Below are 16453 nucleotides of genomic sequence, written 5' to 3' on the forward strand. Positions count from 1 at the left end.
ACAATTGTACATCTCGTTATAAAAGTCATCATTAAGTGCCAAAAGTAACAGCTCACAAATATGGTAGGAGGCGCTTAACTTTTGTGCATGTGTATATTATACACAATTCAGAACCATTCTCGTGCCGTAGTTATCTAAATAACAATATCATTGTCATCTGGTCAAAATCTAGTGTATGTGATACACGTTCTACCACATTGTCATCTAAACAGTGGGGTATTATTTAATGTACAATTTATTAAACATAAATATATTATTAAGTATGCAATATAGAATCTTGAATTAGGTAAATCACTTGTATTTCAATATCTTCGGATATCACGCCTCTTACGGCAAGAAATGGAGTGCTGTGTTACTAACCCTTAATGTAAAAAGTACTCTTAATGTAAAAAAACTTTACATTAAGGGTTGCGGGTTAACTCTTGTTACAACCCTTTATGTAAAAATTACTAATGCAGGTAATATCATTTTTACATTTAGAGTTATCACTATAAAATAATACTGATCGGATATTCATAAAACTTCGCAAGATTTCATTGATCGTTACTTTGTCTAGATGTGCAAATGACTATTCATTTTTATATTGCCTCTCTAATACCATAGCAACGATAATAGTCAGTTGGCAACCAGCGGAAAAGAGGCTCGGTTTATATTTTCGTTCCCACATTTTCCTGTATACCTTAAACATTTTCTATTGCATAAAGAAGGTATCTGTACACAATTTGCATTTGGTAGTAAACTTGCAAGTGTGTGCGTGACTTTTTACGGGGTCATAATTGCATAAATTGAAGGAAAAGTGCGTAATTTTTTAAGTCATTAACTATCCAAATTAAGCCTTTGATTACATGTAATATGTTCGGTTATATGAATTTGGCAAACAATTCGTTTCATTTAACAGTTATTCTAATTCTCAGTGAAAACATTGATAAAAATCATGTTTTTTTTCCTTCTTTTTCAAATCTTGTGAGAGGTAAATCACTAATTCCATTAAATTGTGGCAATAAAACCACTATAGCTGCATATCAAAATCTGCCTTAACCATTGTGCTATCCTATACAGAAAACAAAATGAAAATATATTTTAAAGGGGCTTAGGTATTGTATACAATGTTACCCCAGCCCCCCCCCCCAAAACAATTTTTACGACAATTGCTTATTGATATATGATGGTAGATTATGCTTATGAAGTGGATGAGTGGAATAATTGCAACAATGTTTAAAAATACAAAATAATAAAATCATAAAAAAAATGATGTTTCAAGTTTTTCCATGATCATCTATGGTGGCCATCTTGAATTTCAAGATGGCAGCCATTTTGACCTGTTTTCAAAATCAAAATTTGTTATAGTTCGTCAACATGGTCATGTAATATATCATATGAAAGCGTTTTACATAGTCTTTTCAATGATGTATGTTATTCACTGACTTTTATGGTAAACTGATCCCTAACAATAAAACAAATGGTATATTGAAAGCTAATTTCTCTAGCGACACCAACCCATCCCCAAAGTCAGATTTCAATTAAAATGGACATAGTTTCACTCAATATTGTAGACATACTGCACTTTTACCCGAGAATTTCACTAGTTTATCAATTGAGTGTAAATGCACATCAAGCAGATGCTTATAACAGTTACGGACACACCAGATTCATATGATATTAAAAACGAGAGGAATTCGAATGCAATGATCTTTGTTTTAAAAAAAATCACCCAGTCGGTTTCACAAGCACCGTGTCAAATATTATTACAATAGAAAGTATATATCAGAAGAAATGTTATTTAAATACATTGTAGTCATTGAACTCTATTAGGCCCACCCAGGCACTCCATTTGCAGCGTTTTGATTCCTCTCTCCTTGTGGAAGCTTCCTGCCAAGTTTGGTTGAAACTTACCGGGTAGGATAAGAGGAGATATTTTTTTAAGTAAGTGTTGATGACATACGACGGATGCAGCACCACGACATAAGCTTACCGCGGAACTTCGTACCAGGTGAGCTATAAATGCTTTATTTCCACATATTTTTTAAATTAATCGAATTGGATTGTCAATAGATTTCGCATGACGGATGACGCACGCCGTACAAAGACGGATGGCAATGCGAGTTCAAGTCTGAGCTGAGCACTACTGTTTCAGACCAACTGCCAATAATGTCACAGGGACATACTACGACAATCAGTTGTGACCTCCCCGTGTAGAGCCTCAAGGCAGAAGATCTCAACTCGGCCCAAGCCAGTGTCCCACTTCTAACCTGTCGGGGTAGAGGCCAGGTGCTCGCAGTGTCATGTCCGTGAGAACTACGTTAGATAACATAGATTGTAACAGATACTCGCACATCCTCTCCCCGACCAATCTGCGGCACCTTGCCCGGGAGTGGCTGAAGGAAGACACGCCGAGTTTTGACTATGCAGGCTTCGTCGTCGGGGAGAAGGAGGAACGTGCGGTGTTGCTCCTGAAGAGCCGAGCGGTCCTCGCGGGTAAGCCGTTTGTTGACGCTGTGTTTCGGGAACTAGACTGTACAGTTGAATGGCTCGTTGACGAGGGACAGTTATTGGAGCCTATCCACACAGTGGCGAACGTTATTGGCAAAGTCCGACATCTACTACTTGGAGAGAGAGTGGTCCTCAATTGCCTCTCAAGGGCCACTGGTATAGCTACAAATGCTAGAAAATTGAAACAGCTGACTGAGTCTGTAGCTTGGAAAGGAGAGCTAGCGGGAACAAGGAAGACAACTCCTGGCTTCCGTATGGTGGAGAAGTATGCTCTGCTCGTTGGAGGTGTGGCCACACACAGATATGATTTGTCGTCGATGGTGATGCTGAAGGACAACCACATATGGACAGCAGGCAGTATAGAACAGGTAATCTTAAGTAAGCAGCCACCTCCACCTCCTCCATGTAAGGTTTTGTCAGCATGTATGCCCACAATAACGTAAGAAGTGTTTGTTGTACATGGTCGGATAGAATTTGGTACATATCATCCTAATTAGGATATGGCATTGGAGTTTTAGTTGAAGGTTTTCAACAACTTTCTCTACAGGTCAAGCTAGATCACAGGAATGGTCATTCTTGGGGTAGTTCTCCACCTCTGTGTTCTGATCACCCCCCCCCCCCCCCCCCCCCCCCCCCCCCCCTCTGTGTTTGTATGACATGAGCTGATATCCATGTTTTCACCTAGAAATAATGAATAATGTAGTTGACTGAAAATGGGGGTAAGGGTTATTAAACCTGTTTAAGGTAGCTACAGGCATAGAACCTTCTGTTGATTGCCTTTCATTGGTCATGTTCCCCAACAGCCGGATAGTTGTAAGGTCAGCTGTGGGACATTAAAAAAGGGTGTGCATGATTGTGTCTGGCTGTTCGTTCTGTGTTACAGGCAGTAAAGGACGTGCGCGTTGTAAGTGGCTTCTCCTCAAAGATAGAAGTCGAGTGTCGGAGTCTGGAGGAGGCAAGAGAAGCTGCACGTGCAGGGTGTCACGTGGTCATGTTGGACAACTTCTCACCAAAGGTACCAAACATTGATAGCATCTGGGTTACCTTTGTGTGTATGAAGCACGCAATTTGGGATCATAAATCTTAAAGTCAAAGTCATACGACTATGAATAGATGTTCTTTCATCTTGTTTGCAGATGACAGAAAAACAAATCCTGATTTATTTAGTAGACATGACAGAATTATCTAAGTCACTCCATGTTAAAATGATTGAAGTCCAGGAGACTATTTCTCGAACTAATGTCAGATTATTAAAGTAGACGGATATTGAAGTATTTGAACTGAATTTATTTTGTATAAACTGCAAGGCAAAAGAAAATGTACACTTGAAAACTGGATTTGACCAAATAATTACAAATGTTATCAAAACGTTGCCAGGCTGAAAACTGTCGCCGCAACACTGCAAACGTAAGGCCCAAAGCAAAACTAGGATACTGTTTTCAAATACATCGCCGTCGAATAAACTATTTCTTGTTCGTTTCATGTTTGCCACCATCAAACAAAGGTGTATACTTTCTTTTTCCCCGACAGTTTCAACATATATCAACGCTGATGGCGAACCAAATCGATCTGAGGCGGTTAGAAGTGATCTGAGGCTTAAAATGTCGATTCATAGAGGTTCCCCATAACACGATAAATAAGTGATATTTTCGAGCAGTAGTTATTTCCGTGGAATACCTCAACACTACTATATTATCCTCAGCCACAGTCGTGTCTGGAATAATTAGACCGCCTCCGAGTGTCCGCTCGGAGAGCGGAAAGTCCGGGGTTCAATCGGCCGCGTCACACCAAAAGACGTATAAAGATGGTTCTTGTTATCTCAGTGGGCTAGCACTATAACATCACCTAACCTCTGGAACAATGAGGCACTGATAACATCATCTATATCCTATCATCGATGGGGGACCCATTTGATTCTAGTTTATCTCATGTGTATGTTATTTGGAAGCAAATTAGAAACAGTGATGAATTCGTAACATCATTTTCTCCTGTAACAATGTCTTAAACACATCTGTGGCGTCATTCCATTGTTTATTGCATGGATCAGTTTACCGAATGTTTTCCATGTTCATTTATAACTCTCCCTTTAGTACACGAATAGTACACGTTTAGTACACCTTAAGTACTCACTGGGAATCGACGTCTCGTGGGCTCGCTTTACCTACACTAAACCGTGCTTCAAGCTAGATGTTCCGTCGAACGCAGATGTTTCAAGAACGTGATGTTTGTGTAAAACATGTTATGTGTAGCATCTTATTGTTTATTGATCTCGGAAAAAGCTGCTCACTTCATTACCAGGAGAGAACTGTCTATGGTCAAGTTATCAGCGACAAATGTTGTATTCATAAGCCCCCGTCATACCAACAACGTCTTTTTCAACGATGGATTTCGATAATGCGCAAAGTTTAACTGGGTGCTAAATAGAGAATCTCACCCGAGTGTCTTTAAATATCAATATGTCAACACGAGTATTATCAACGAGTGTTAATATATTTGATATTAAAAGACACGAGGGTGAGATTTTATTTATCATCCAATATCATTCTTCAAACGTTTTCTGTTTGTAGACAGTTAGTTATAAGCAGTGTCTTGCGTGTAAGAAGTACAGCTAACAGCTTCAGTAGCAGCGCCATTAGTGATGTCATTTGATTGTGACATCATGTTTACAAATGATGTCACAATGGTCTGCAAAGCATTGTGATGCAATTCATTGCAGCACTATCTTCAATGTGGATATCGCTTGATCTCACCTAAGCAATATCTCCCGTGGGAGTCAGTTTTGGATTGTAAATAAATGACTACACGCGTACGCGTTAGACACCTTTTTATTACACTTACTAAAAGGTCGTAAAATACGCTTTGAAATACACTCTGTAACAATGGTGTAATGTGTTGTATTGCAGGCTCTATCCCAAACTGCTGTGGTCCTCAAGAAGGAATTCCCCGAGTTGATCCTTGAAGCTAGTGGGGGCATAACTCAGACAAGTGTGCGTAGCTATTGCGACGTCAACGTGGACGTCATATCAGTCAGTGGACTTGTGCAGGGCTACACCACGGCCGACTTCTCAATGAAAATTTTCAAGGACGGAAAGGATCCGAGGAACCTCATGGTTGAGCCGACTTTGAACGCTACATCGGCAGACGTCAATGAGACATAAATGATAAACTTAAATATATATATAATGTGTAAAATATCACTTAAACATATGTGTCATGTATTGTGTAACGTCGTTCTGATCGGACGTTAAAGCAGTTGCAGCTTTCATAACTAAATGTAAATCCAGTGAACTCTAACATCATAACATTAGACCACATTCCACCCACTGGCTGCAGGTGGACAAAACTCCATACATGTCGTCTTGGGGGGACGTTTGTACTCACTGGCGTATAAGATCCCCGTTACAATGGCAATGGTTCGTAAAGTATGTGTGATCCTTTCATCTACTGTGCCTTTTGAAGCTTCTGTAAGCTATCATAGCCTCCACTAATGTTTTGCCATTGTCCATAGTGTTGGCAAGATAAAGATCATAAATCTCAGAAGCCGTTGTACCACATGTGGTGACATCAAGGTTTGTTATTAGGACATGGTGTCTTGAATTTTAATGAATATTGTATTTATGTCGTCCCGTTCTCACACACCCAACAGACTACATCATACAGATGATCGGAATAAACAGCAAATATAGAACTGCACTTTCCTTATTTCATGGCCCAAGACGCAAGTATTGCAATTTGCAACAAACGACACTGATGAATAATGAGAATACTATTGATTTGTAAAGAACGGACACAAGGAGAAAAAAGGGTATTGCATAGAGTATTGTCTACTGTAGAATGCATGTTTCAGTTTGTTTGTTTGTTTGTTTGTTTGTTTGTTTGTAATTTAAAGCCGCACTCAGCAATACTCCAGCTATATGACGGCGGTCTGTAAATAATCGAAATTGTGATACGATGACATGCATCAACCAAGTCAGAGAGCCTGACCACCCGATCCCGTTATAGTACACAACCCTGGCATATGAGAGGGTCACATTCAAAGCATGTAAGATCCAAAAACTCAGGAGTTATGTGTAAAATCAAGGAAACTCAAATACAAGTTGCATATCACAGCAAATACAGTTACCCCAGACCAGTGTGTCCACCACGAACATAGTTCACAGTCTGGCACATTCTAGCAACATCTACCCATAGACCAATCAGATTCGTCATAGTGTCTGCGGAATGTTTTGACACCCTTCGGGACTCTCTTTGATGGCAAAGTCCTCCTCGTTCAGAAACAGTATGACATGGCAATCTGACACTGCGTCTCTGTAGCGGCCTCCAGTCAAGTACCTCCAATGTGCACAAGACTTGCACAGGCATTATCATGGGTACAGCCACATCGATTCGTCTGCTGTACACAGTTAGGGACGTAACGTTCATGACGTTAACTCCTCCGTAAACATACACAATGCCGATTACAAAATTTGAGCCGTTCATCGCAATGACATGGAGTGAGCCACATGTTGCCCACTCATACACTCAACCTGAGATCAGATTCCACATTGTAACACGTGTCACCCACTCATACACTCAACCTGAGATCAGATTCCACATTATAACACGTGTCACCCACTCATACTCTCAACCTGAGATCAGATTCCACATTATAACACGTGTCACCCACTCATACACTCAACCTGAGATCAGATTCCACATTATAACACGTGTCACCCACTCATACTCTCAACCTGAGATCAGATTCCACAATGTAACACGTGTCACCCACTCATACACTCAACCTGAGATCAGATTCCACAATGTAACACGTGTCACCCACTCATACACTCAACCTGAGATCAGATTCCACATTGTAACACATGTCACCCACTCATACACTCAACCTGAGATCAGGTTCCACAATGTAACACGTGTCACCCGCTCATACACTCAACCTGAGATCAGATTCCACATTGTAACACGTGTCACCCACTCATACTCTCAACCTGAGATCAGATTCCACAATGTAACACGTGTCACCCACTCATACACTCGACCTGAGATCAGGTTCCACAATGTAACACGTGTCACCCACTCATACACTCAACCTGAGATCAGATTCCACATTGTAACACGTGTCACCCACTCATACACTCAACCTGAGATCAGATTCCACATTGTAACACATGTCACCCACTCATACACTCAACCTGAGATCAGGTTCCACATTGTAACACGTGTCACCCACTCATACACTCAACCTGAGATCAGATTCCACATTGTAACACGTGTCACCCACTCATACACTCAACCTGAGATCAGATTCCACATTGTAACACATGTCACCCACTCATACACTCAACCTGAGATCAGGTTCCACATTGTAACACGTGTCACCCACTCATACACTCAACCTGAGATCAGATTCCACATTGTAACACGTGTCACCCACTCATACACTCAACCTGAGATCAGGTTCCACATTGTAACACGTGTCACCCACTCATACACTCAACCTGAGATCAGATTCCACATTATAACACGTGTCACCCACTCATACACTCAACCTGAGATCAGATTCCACATTGTAACACGTGTCACCCACTCATACACTCAACCTGAGATCAGATTCCACAATGTAACACGTGTCACCCACTCATACACTCAACCTGAGATCAGATTCCACATTGTAACACATGTCACCCACTCATACACTCAACCTGAGATCAGATTCCACAATGTAACACGTGTCACCCACTCATACACTCAACCTGAGATCAGGTTCCACATTGTAACACGTGTCACCCACTCATACACTCGTCCTGAGATCAGATTCCACAATGTAACACGTGTCACCCACTCATACACCCAACCTGAGATCAGATTCCACATTGTAACACGTGTCACCCACTCATACACTCAACCTGAGATCAGATTCCACTTTGTAACACATGTCACCCACTCATACACTCAACCTGAGATCAGATTCCACATTGTGACACGTGTCACCCACTCATACACTCAACCTGAGATCAGATTCCACATTGTAACACGTGTCACCCACTCATACACTCAACCTGAGATCAGATTCCACATTGTGACACGTGTCACCCACTCATACACTCAACCTGAGATCAGATTCCACATTGTAACACGTGTCACCCACTCATACACTCAACCTGAGATCAGATTCCACATTGTAACACGTGTCACCCACTCATATACTCAACCTGAGATCAGATTCCACATTGTAACACGTGTCACCCACTCATACACACAACCTGAGATCAGATTCCACATTGTAACACGTGTCACCCACTCATATACTCCTTCTGAGATCAGGTTCCACATTCTAACACGTGTCACCCACTCATACACTCAACCTGAGATCAGATTCCACATTGTAACACGTGTCACCCACTCATACACTCCATCTGAGATCAGGTTCCACAATGTGACACGTGTCACCCACTCATACACTCCATCTGAGATCAGGTTCCACAATGTCACACGTGTCACCTGTCATCTGAGATCAGGTTCCACTTTATGCAAACATGGAGCTATTGATATGCCGAATGGTTTGTTGTACGTTGAAGTAACCTTTGAACGTTGACTGCAAAACGAAAGTAATGTCAAACAACACGGGTGGATGGGGACGTGCAAGTTGGCGTCCTGTGCGTCCAAACGGATTAACCAATCTCCTAGTTCCGTAGTTTCTTCTTGTGCATTTTAAGATGGATGATCATGCGTATGTCCAAGGTGTCCAGGAAGATTGGGGAATACAAACCTTAGGTGGTGTCTGATTCCTTCAATGCCTGAAAAGCTTCCTTGACTTGTGGTACCTGTATTGCCAAGTCTAGTTTCAAGATGAAAGAATATTATTTAAAAGATCAAATCAGGCTAGTCGAAGGCTATAGCTTCCAAGAACGGTAACATGTTGTTGAACTATATGAAATAGACATATATGATAGTACAAGAGAGATAGTTCTATGGATATACAACTTCTTTATTACAAATTAATGTGGCGTTTAGTGCAGTGTAGACACTGTTATCAAGCAAGTGATGTACAGAAATGTGAAGTAGGAGGCTCATAAACATGTGGATAATTGATGTATGTACAAGGCTGAATGATGATAGATAGATGTTCGTACAAGGCTGAATGATGATAGATTGATGTTCACACAAGGCTGAATGATGATAGATAGATGTTCATACAAGGCTGAATGATGATAGATTGATGTTCACACAAGGCTGAATGATGATAGATAGATGTTCATACAAGGCTGAATGATGATAGATTGATGTTCACACAAGGCTTAATGATGATAGATAGATGTTCATACAAGGTTGAATGATGATAGATAGATGTTCATACAAGGCTGAATGATGATAGATAGATGTTCATACAAGGCTGAATGATGATAGATTGATGTTCACACAAGGCTGAATGATGATAGATAGATGTTCATACAAGGCTGAATGATGATAGATAGATGTTCATGCAAGGCTGAATGATGATAGATAGATGTTCACAGAAGGCTGAATGATGAGAGATTGATGTTCATACAAGGCTGAATGATGATAGATTGATGTTCCTACAAGGCTGAATGATGATAGATAGATGTTCATACAAGGCTGAATGATGATAGATAGATGTTCATACAAGGTTGAATGATGATAGATTGATGTTCATACAAGGCTGAATGATGATAGATTGATGTTCATACAAGGCTGAATGTAATAGATAGATGTTCATATAAGGCTGAATGATGATAGATTGATGTTCATACAAGGCTGAATGATGATAGATAGATGTTCATACAAGGCTGAATGATGATAGATAGATGTTCACACAAGGCTGAATGATGATAGATTGATGTTCATACAAGGCTGAATGATGATAGATTGATGTTCATACAAGGCTGAATGATGATAGATAGATGTTCATACAAGGCTGAATGATGATAGATAGATGTTCATACAAGGTTGAATGATGATAGATTGATGTTCATACAAGGCTGAATGATGATAGATTGATGTTCACACAAGGCTGAATGTAATAGATAGATGTTCATACAAGGCTGAATGATGATAGATTGATGTTCATGCAAGCCTGAATGATGATAGATAGATGTTCACACAAGGCTGAATGATGATAGATTGATGTTCATACAAGGCTGAATGATGATAGATTGATGTTCCTACAAGGCTGAATGATGATAGATTGATGTTCATACAAGGCTGAATGATGATAGATAGATGTTCATACAAGGCTGAATGATGATAGATAGATGTTCATACAAGGTTGAATGATGATAGATTGATGTTCATACAAGGCTGAATGATGATAGATTGATGTTCACACAAGGCTGAATGTAATAGATAGATGTTCATACAAGGCTGAATGATGATAGATTGATGTTCATGCAAGCCTGAATGATGATAGATAGATGTTCACACAAGGCTGAATGATGATAGATTGATGTTCATACAAGGCTGAATGATGATAGATTGATGTTCCTACAAGGCTGAATGATGATAGATTGATGTTCATACAAGGCTGAATGATGATAGATTGATGTTCCTACAAGGCTGAATGATGATAGATTGATGTTTATACAAGGCTGAATGATGATAGATAGATGTTCATACAAGGCTGAATGATGATAGATAGATGTTCATACAAGGTTGAATGATGATAGATTGATGTTCATACAAGGCTGAATGATGATAGATTGATGTTCACACAAGGCTGAATGTAATAGATAGATGTTCATACAAGGCTGAATGATGATAGATTGATGTTCATGCAAGCCTGAATGATGATAGATAGATGTTCACACAAGGCTGAATGATGATAGATTGATGTTCATACAAGGCTGAATGATGATAGATTGATGTTCCTACAAGGCTGAATGATGATAGATTGATGTTCATACAAGGCTGAATGATGATAGATAGATGTTCACACAAGGCTGAATGATGATAGATTGATGTTCATACAAGGCTGAATGATGATAGATAGATGTTCATACAAGGCTGAATGATGATAGATAGATGTTCATACAAGGTTGAATGATGATAGATCGATGTTCATACAAGGCTGAATGATGATAGATTGATGTTCACACAAGGCTGAATGTAATAGATAGATGTTCATACAAGGCTGAATGATGATAGATAGATGTTCATGCAAGGCTGAATGATGAAAGATAGATGTTCACACAAGGCTGAATGATGATAGATTGATGTTCATACAAGGCTGAATGATGATAGATAGATGTTCATACAAGGCTGAATGATGATAGATAGATGTTCATACAAGGTTGAATGATGATAGATTGATGTTCATACAAGGCTGAATGATGATAGATTGATGTTCACACAAGGCTGAATGTAATAGATAGATGTTCATACAAGGCTGAATGATGATAGATTGATGTTCATGCAAGCCTGAATGATGATAGATAGATGTTCACACAAGGCTGAATGATGATAGATTGATGTTCATACAAGGCTGAATGATGATAGATTGATGTTCCTACAAGGCTGAATGATGATAGATTGATGTTCATACAAGGCTGAATGATGATAGATTGATGTTCCTACAAGGCTGAATGATGATAGATTGATGTTTATACAAGGCTGAATGATGATAGATAGAGATTCATACAAGGCTGAATGATGATAGATAGATGTTCATACAAGGTTGAATGATGATAGATTGATGTTCATACAAGGCTGAATGATGATAGATTGATGTTCACACAAGGCTGAATGTAATAGATAGATGTTCATACAAGGCTGAATGATGATAGATTGATGTTCATGCAAGCCTGAATGATGATAGATAGATGTTCACACAAGGCTGAATGATGATAGATTGATGTTCATACAAGGCTGAATGATGATAGATTGATGTTCCTACAAGGCTGAATGATGATAGATTGATGTTCATACAAGGCTGAATGATGATAGATAGATGTTCACACAAGGCTGAATGATGATAGATTGATGTTCATACAAGGCTGAATGATGATAGATAGATGTTCATACAAGGCTGAATGATGATAGATAGATGTTCATACAAGGTTGAATGATGATAGATCGATGTTCATACAAGGCTGAATGATGATAGATTGATGTTCACACAAGGCTGAATGTAATAGATTGATGTTCATACAAGGCTGAATGATGATAGATTGATGTTCATGCAAGGCTGAATGATGAAAGATAGATGTTCACACAAGGCTGAATGATGATAGATTGATGTTCATACAAGGCTGAATAATGATAGATAGATGTTCATTCAAGGCTGAATGATGATAGATAGATGTTCACAAAAGGCTGAATGATGATAGGTTGATGTTGATACAAGGCTGAATGATGATAGATAGATGTTCACACAAGGCTGAATGATGATAGATAGATGTTTACACAAGGCTGAATGATGATAGATTGATGTTCATACAAGGCTGAATGATGATAGATTGATGTTCATACAAGGCTGAATGATGGTAGATAGATGTTCATACAAGGCTGAATGATGATAGATAGATGTTCATACAAGGCTGAATGATGATAGATTGATGTTCATACAAGGCTGAATGATGATAGATAGATGTTCATACAAGGCTGAATGATGATAGATTGATGTTCATACAAGGCTGAATAATGATAGATAGATGTTCATTCAAGGCTGAATGATGATAGATAGATGTTCACAAAAGGCTGAATGATGATAGGTTGATGTTGATACAAGGCTGAATGATGATAGATAGATGTTTACACAAGGCTGAATGATGATAGATTGATGTTCACACAAGGCTGAATGATGATAGATAGATGTTCATACAAGGCTGAATGATGATAGATTGATGTTCACACAAGGCTGAATGATGATAGATTGATGTTCATACAAGGCTGAATGATGATAGGTAGATGTTCATACAAGGTTGAATGATGATAGATTGATGTTCATACAAGGCTGAATGATGATAGATAGATGTTCATACAAGGCTGAATGATGATAGATTGATGTTCATACAAGGCTGAATGTAATAGATAGATGTTCACACAAGGCTGAATGATGATAGATTGATGTTCATACAAGGCTAAAAAAATGATAGATAGATGTTCATTCAAGGCTGAATGATGATAGATAGATGTTCACAAAAGGCTGAATGATGATAGGTTGATGTTGATACAAGGCTGAATGATGATAGATAGATGTTCACAGAAGGCTGAATGATGATAGATAGATGTTCATACAAGGCTGAATAATGATAGATAGATGTTCATTCAAGGCTGAATGATGATAGATAGATGTTCACAAAAGGCTGAATGATGATAGGTTGATGTTGATACAAGGCTGAATGATGATAGATAGATGTTCACACAAGGCTGAATGATGATAGATAGATGTTTACACAAGGCTGAATGATGATAGATTGATGTTCATACAAGGCTGAATGATGATAGATTGATGTTCATACAAGGCTGAATGATGGTAGATAGATGTTCATACAAGGCTGAATGATGATAGATAGATGTTCATACAAGGCTGAATGATGATAGATTGATGTTCATACAAGGCTGAATGATGATAGATAGATGTTCATACAAGGCTGAATGATGATAGATTGATGTTCATACAAGGCTGAATAATGATAGATAGATGTTCATTCAAGGCTGAATGATGATAGATAGATGTTCACAAAAGGCTGAATGATGATAGGTTGATGTTGATACAAGGCTGAATGATGATAGATAGATGTTTACACAAGGCTGAATGATGATAGATTGATGTTCACACAAGGCTGAATGATGATAGATAGATGTTCATACAAGGCTGAATGATGATAGATTGATGTTCACACAAGGCTGAATGATGATAGATTGATGTTCATACAAGGCTGAATGATGATAGGTAGATGTTCATACAAGGTTGAATGATGATAGATTGATGTTCATACAAGGCTGAATGATGATAGATAGATGTTCATACAAGGCTGAATGATGGTAGATAGATGTTCAGACAAGGCTGAATGATGATAGATAGATGTTCATACAAGGCTGAATGATGATAGATGTTCATACAAGGCTGAATGATGATAGATAGATGTTCATACAAGGCTGAATGATGATAGATAGATGTTCACACAAGGCTGAATGATGATAGATAGATGTTCACACAAGGCTGAATGATGATAGATGTTCATACAAGGCTGAATGATGATAGATTGATGTTCATACAAGGCTGAATGATGATAGATAGATGTTCATACAAGGCTGAATGATGATAGATAGATGTTCATACAAGGCTGAATGATGATAGATGTTCATACAAGGCTGAATGATGATAGATAGATGTTCACACAAGGCTGAATGATGATAGATAGATGTTCATACAAGGCAGAATGATGATAGATTGATGTTCACACAAGGCTGAATGATGATAGATAGATGTTCACACAAGGCTGAATGATGATAGACTGATGTTCATACAAGGCTGAATGATGATAGATTGATGTTCACACAAGGTTGAATGATGATAGATAGATGTTCAGACAAGGCTGAATGATGATAGATAGATGTTCAGACAAGTCTGAATGATGATAGATTGATGCTTATGCAATTGAAGGATGAAGTATGAAGGCTGATGAAGTACATATTAGAATAAATAGGATTAACAAGGCATGATAGTAAAACAATACAGTGATTGGCATGGACAAGTTGATTGGAAGCCAATATTAAGATGAGAGTGAGTGAGTATTGTTTTACACCACTTTTAGCCTTATTCCAGCACTATCACGGTAGGGGACACCACAAAGGGGCTTCACACATTGTACCAAAGTTGGGGAATTGAATTCGGTGTGACGAGCGAACGCTTTAACTATTGGCTACTCCATCGCCCATTTATGTTAGAAGGATTAAGATATATTTTTGAGAGGTCTTATTCACTGGGAATATTTTTTGTTATTTGAAAGATGCCATGTTTGCTTGGTTGGTTGGTTGGTTGTTTTACACCACACTAAGAAATATTCAAGCTATATGACGGCGGTCTGTAAATAATCGAGTCTGGACCAGACAATCCAGTGATTGATATCTATGACATGCATCAACCAAGTCAGCGAGTCTGACAACCCGATCCCGTTAGTCGCCTCTTACGACAAACATAGTCGCCTTTTACGGCAAGCATGGGTTGCTGAAGACCTATTCATAGTCGCCTTTTATGGCAAGCATGGGTTGCTGAAGACCTATTCTACCCCGGACCTTCACGGGTCAGCCATGTTTGCAGTGTTCATCAAGTTGATCTCATATGCACTATTTTGTGTATGGACTACTTTCATTGGCTTGAATAACAAAATGCAATAAAAAATAAATATTGCCCCATACCATTACACTTCCACAGCCAAATGGCGCATGCTGAAAAAACACAAGCATCAACTAACGCTCATGTGGCCGTGACTGGCTCACGCCATAGGTGGAATCTTGACTCAGCACAATGACGCAGTGGCTTAAAGTGGCTTAAGTTATATTCCCTGGCATGTAAAGGTTCGTTTCTGACAGGTGTGACATCCTGATTTCGATGTATACATGTTAAAACATAATGGTTTTCTCAGATGGGAAATTTCACTGGAAATGTTGCAGTCAAATGTGTGTCATTGTCACACTACTCCATGTTAATAGCTGTTTAAGAAAGTTGGGCTGGGCAAGCACTTTGAAGAAAATCAGCGGAAACCTTGGAAGATGAGTAAAGGAACATCATGCCACCACTGTTCGGGGCCTAACCATAATACGTATTGTGATGTTTTATTGTGCACTTGGTTCTATCAGCATTTGTTGGAAGACATCAAGTAAGGAAAGTGTGGCTGTTAGGCTGTGTCTCTGTTTGATGTGAGACGAAAACATGATCTCAATGCAATATTCATTAATTCTATGTTTTCAACAGTTTCATAAATGGTCAAGTTGACTGCAGATG

General features: G+C 39.0%; 1 protein-coding gene across 1 annotated transcript; it reads left to right on the forward strand.

Moving 5' to 3' along the window:
• The first annotated feature begins 2193 nt into the window (after positions 1 to 2193).
• LOC124121191 (nicotinate-nucleotide pyrophosphorylase [carboxylating]-like) lies at positions 2194 to 6178 on the forward strand. The gene is made up of 3 exons (XM_046484174.2): positions 2194 to 2858; positions 3374 to 3505; positions 5394 to 6178. Exons 1-3 carry the CDS (start codon positions 2283 to 2285, stop codon positions 5646 to 5648), a joined length of 963 nt encoding a protein of 320 aa, XP_046340130.1. The 5' UTR covers positions 2194 to 2282; the 3' UTR covers positions 5649 to 6178.
• The last annotated feature ends 10275 nt before the right edge of the window (positions 6179 to 16453 follow it).

Source organism: Haliotis rufescens, unplaced genomic scaffold, assembly GCF_023055435.1.
Source record: "Haliotis rufescens isolate VD_foot unplaced genomic scaffold, xgHalRufe1.0.p SCAF_15, whole genome shotgun sequence".
Classification (NCBI taxonomy): domain Eukaryota; kingdom Metazoa; phylum Mollusca; class Gastropoda; order Lepetellida; family Haliotidae; genus Haliotis; species Haliotis rufescens.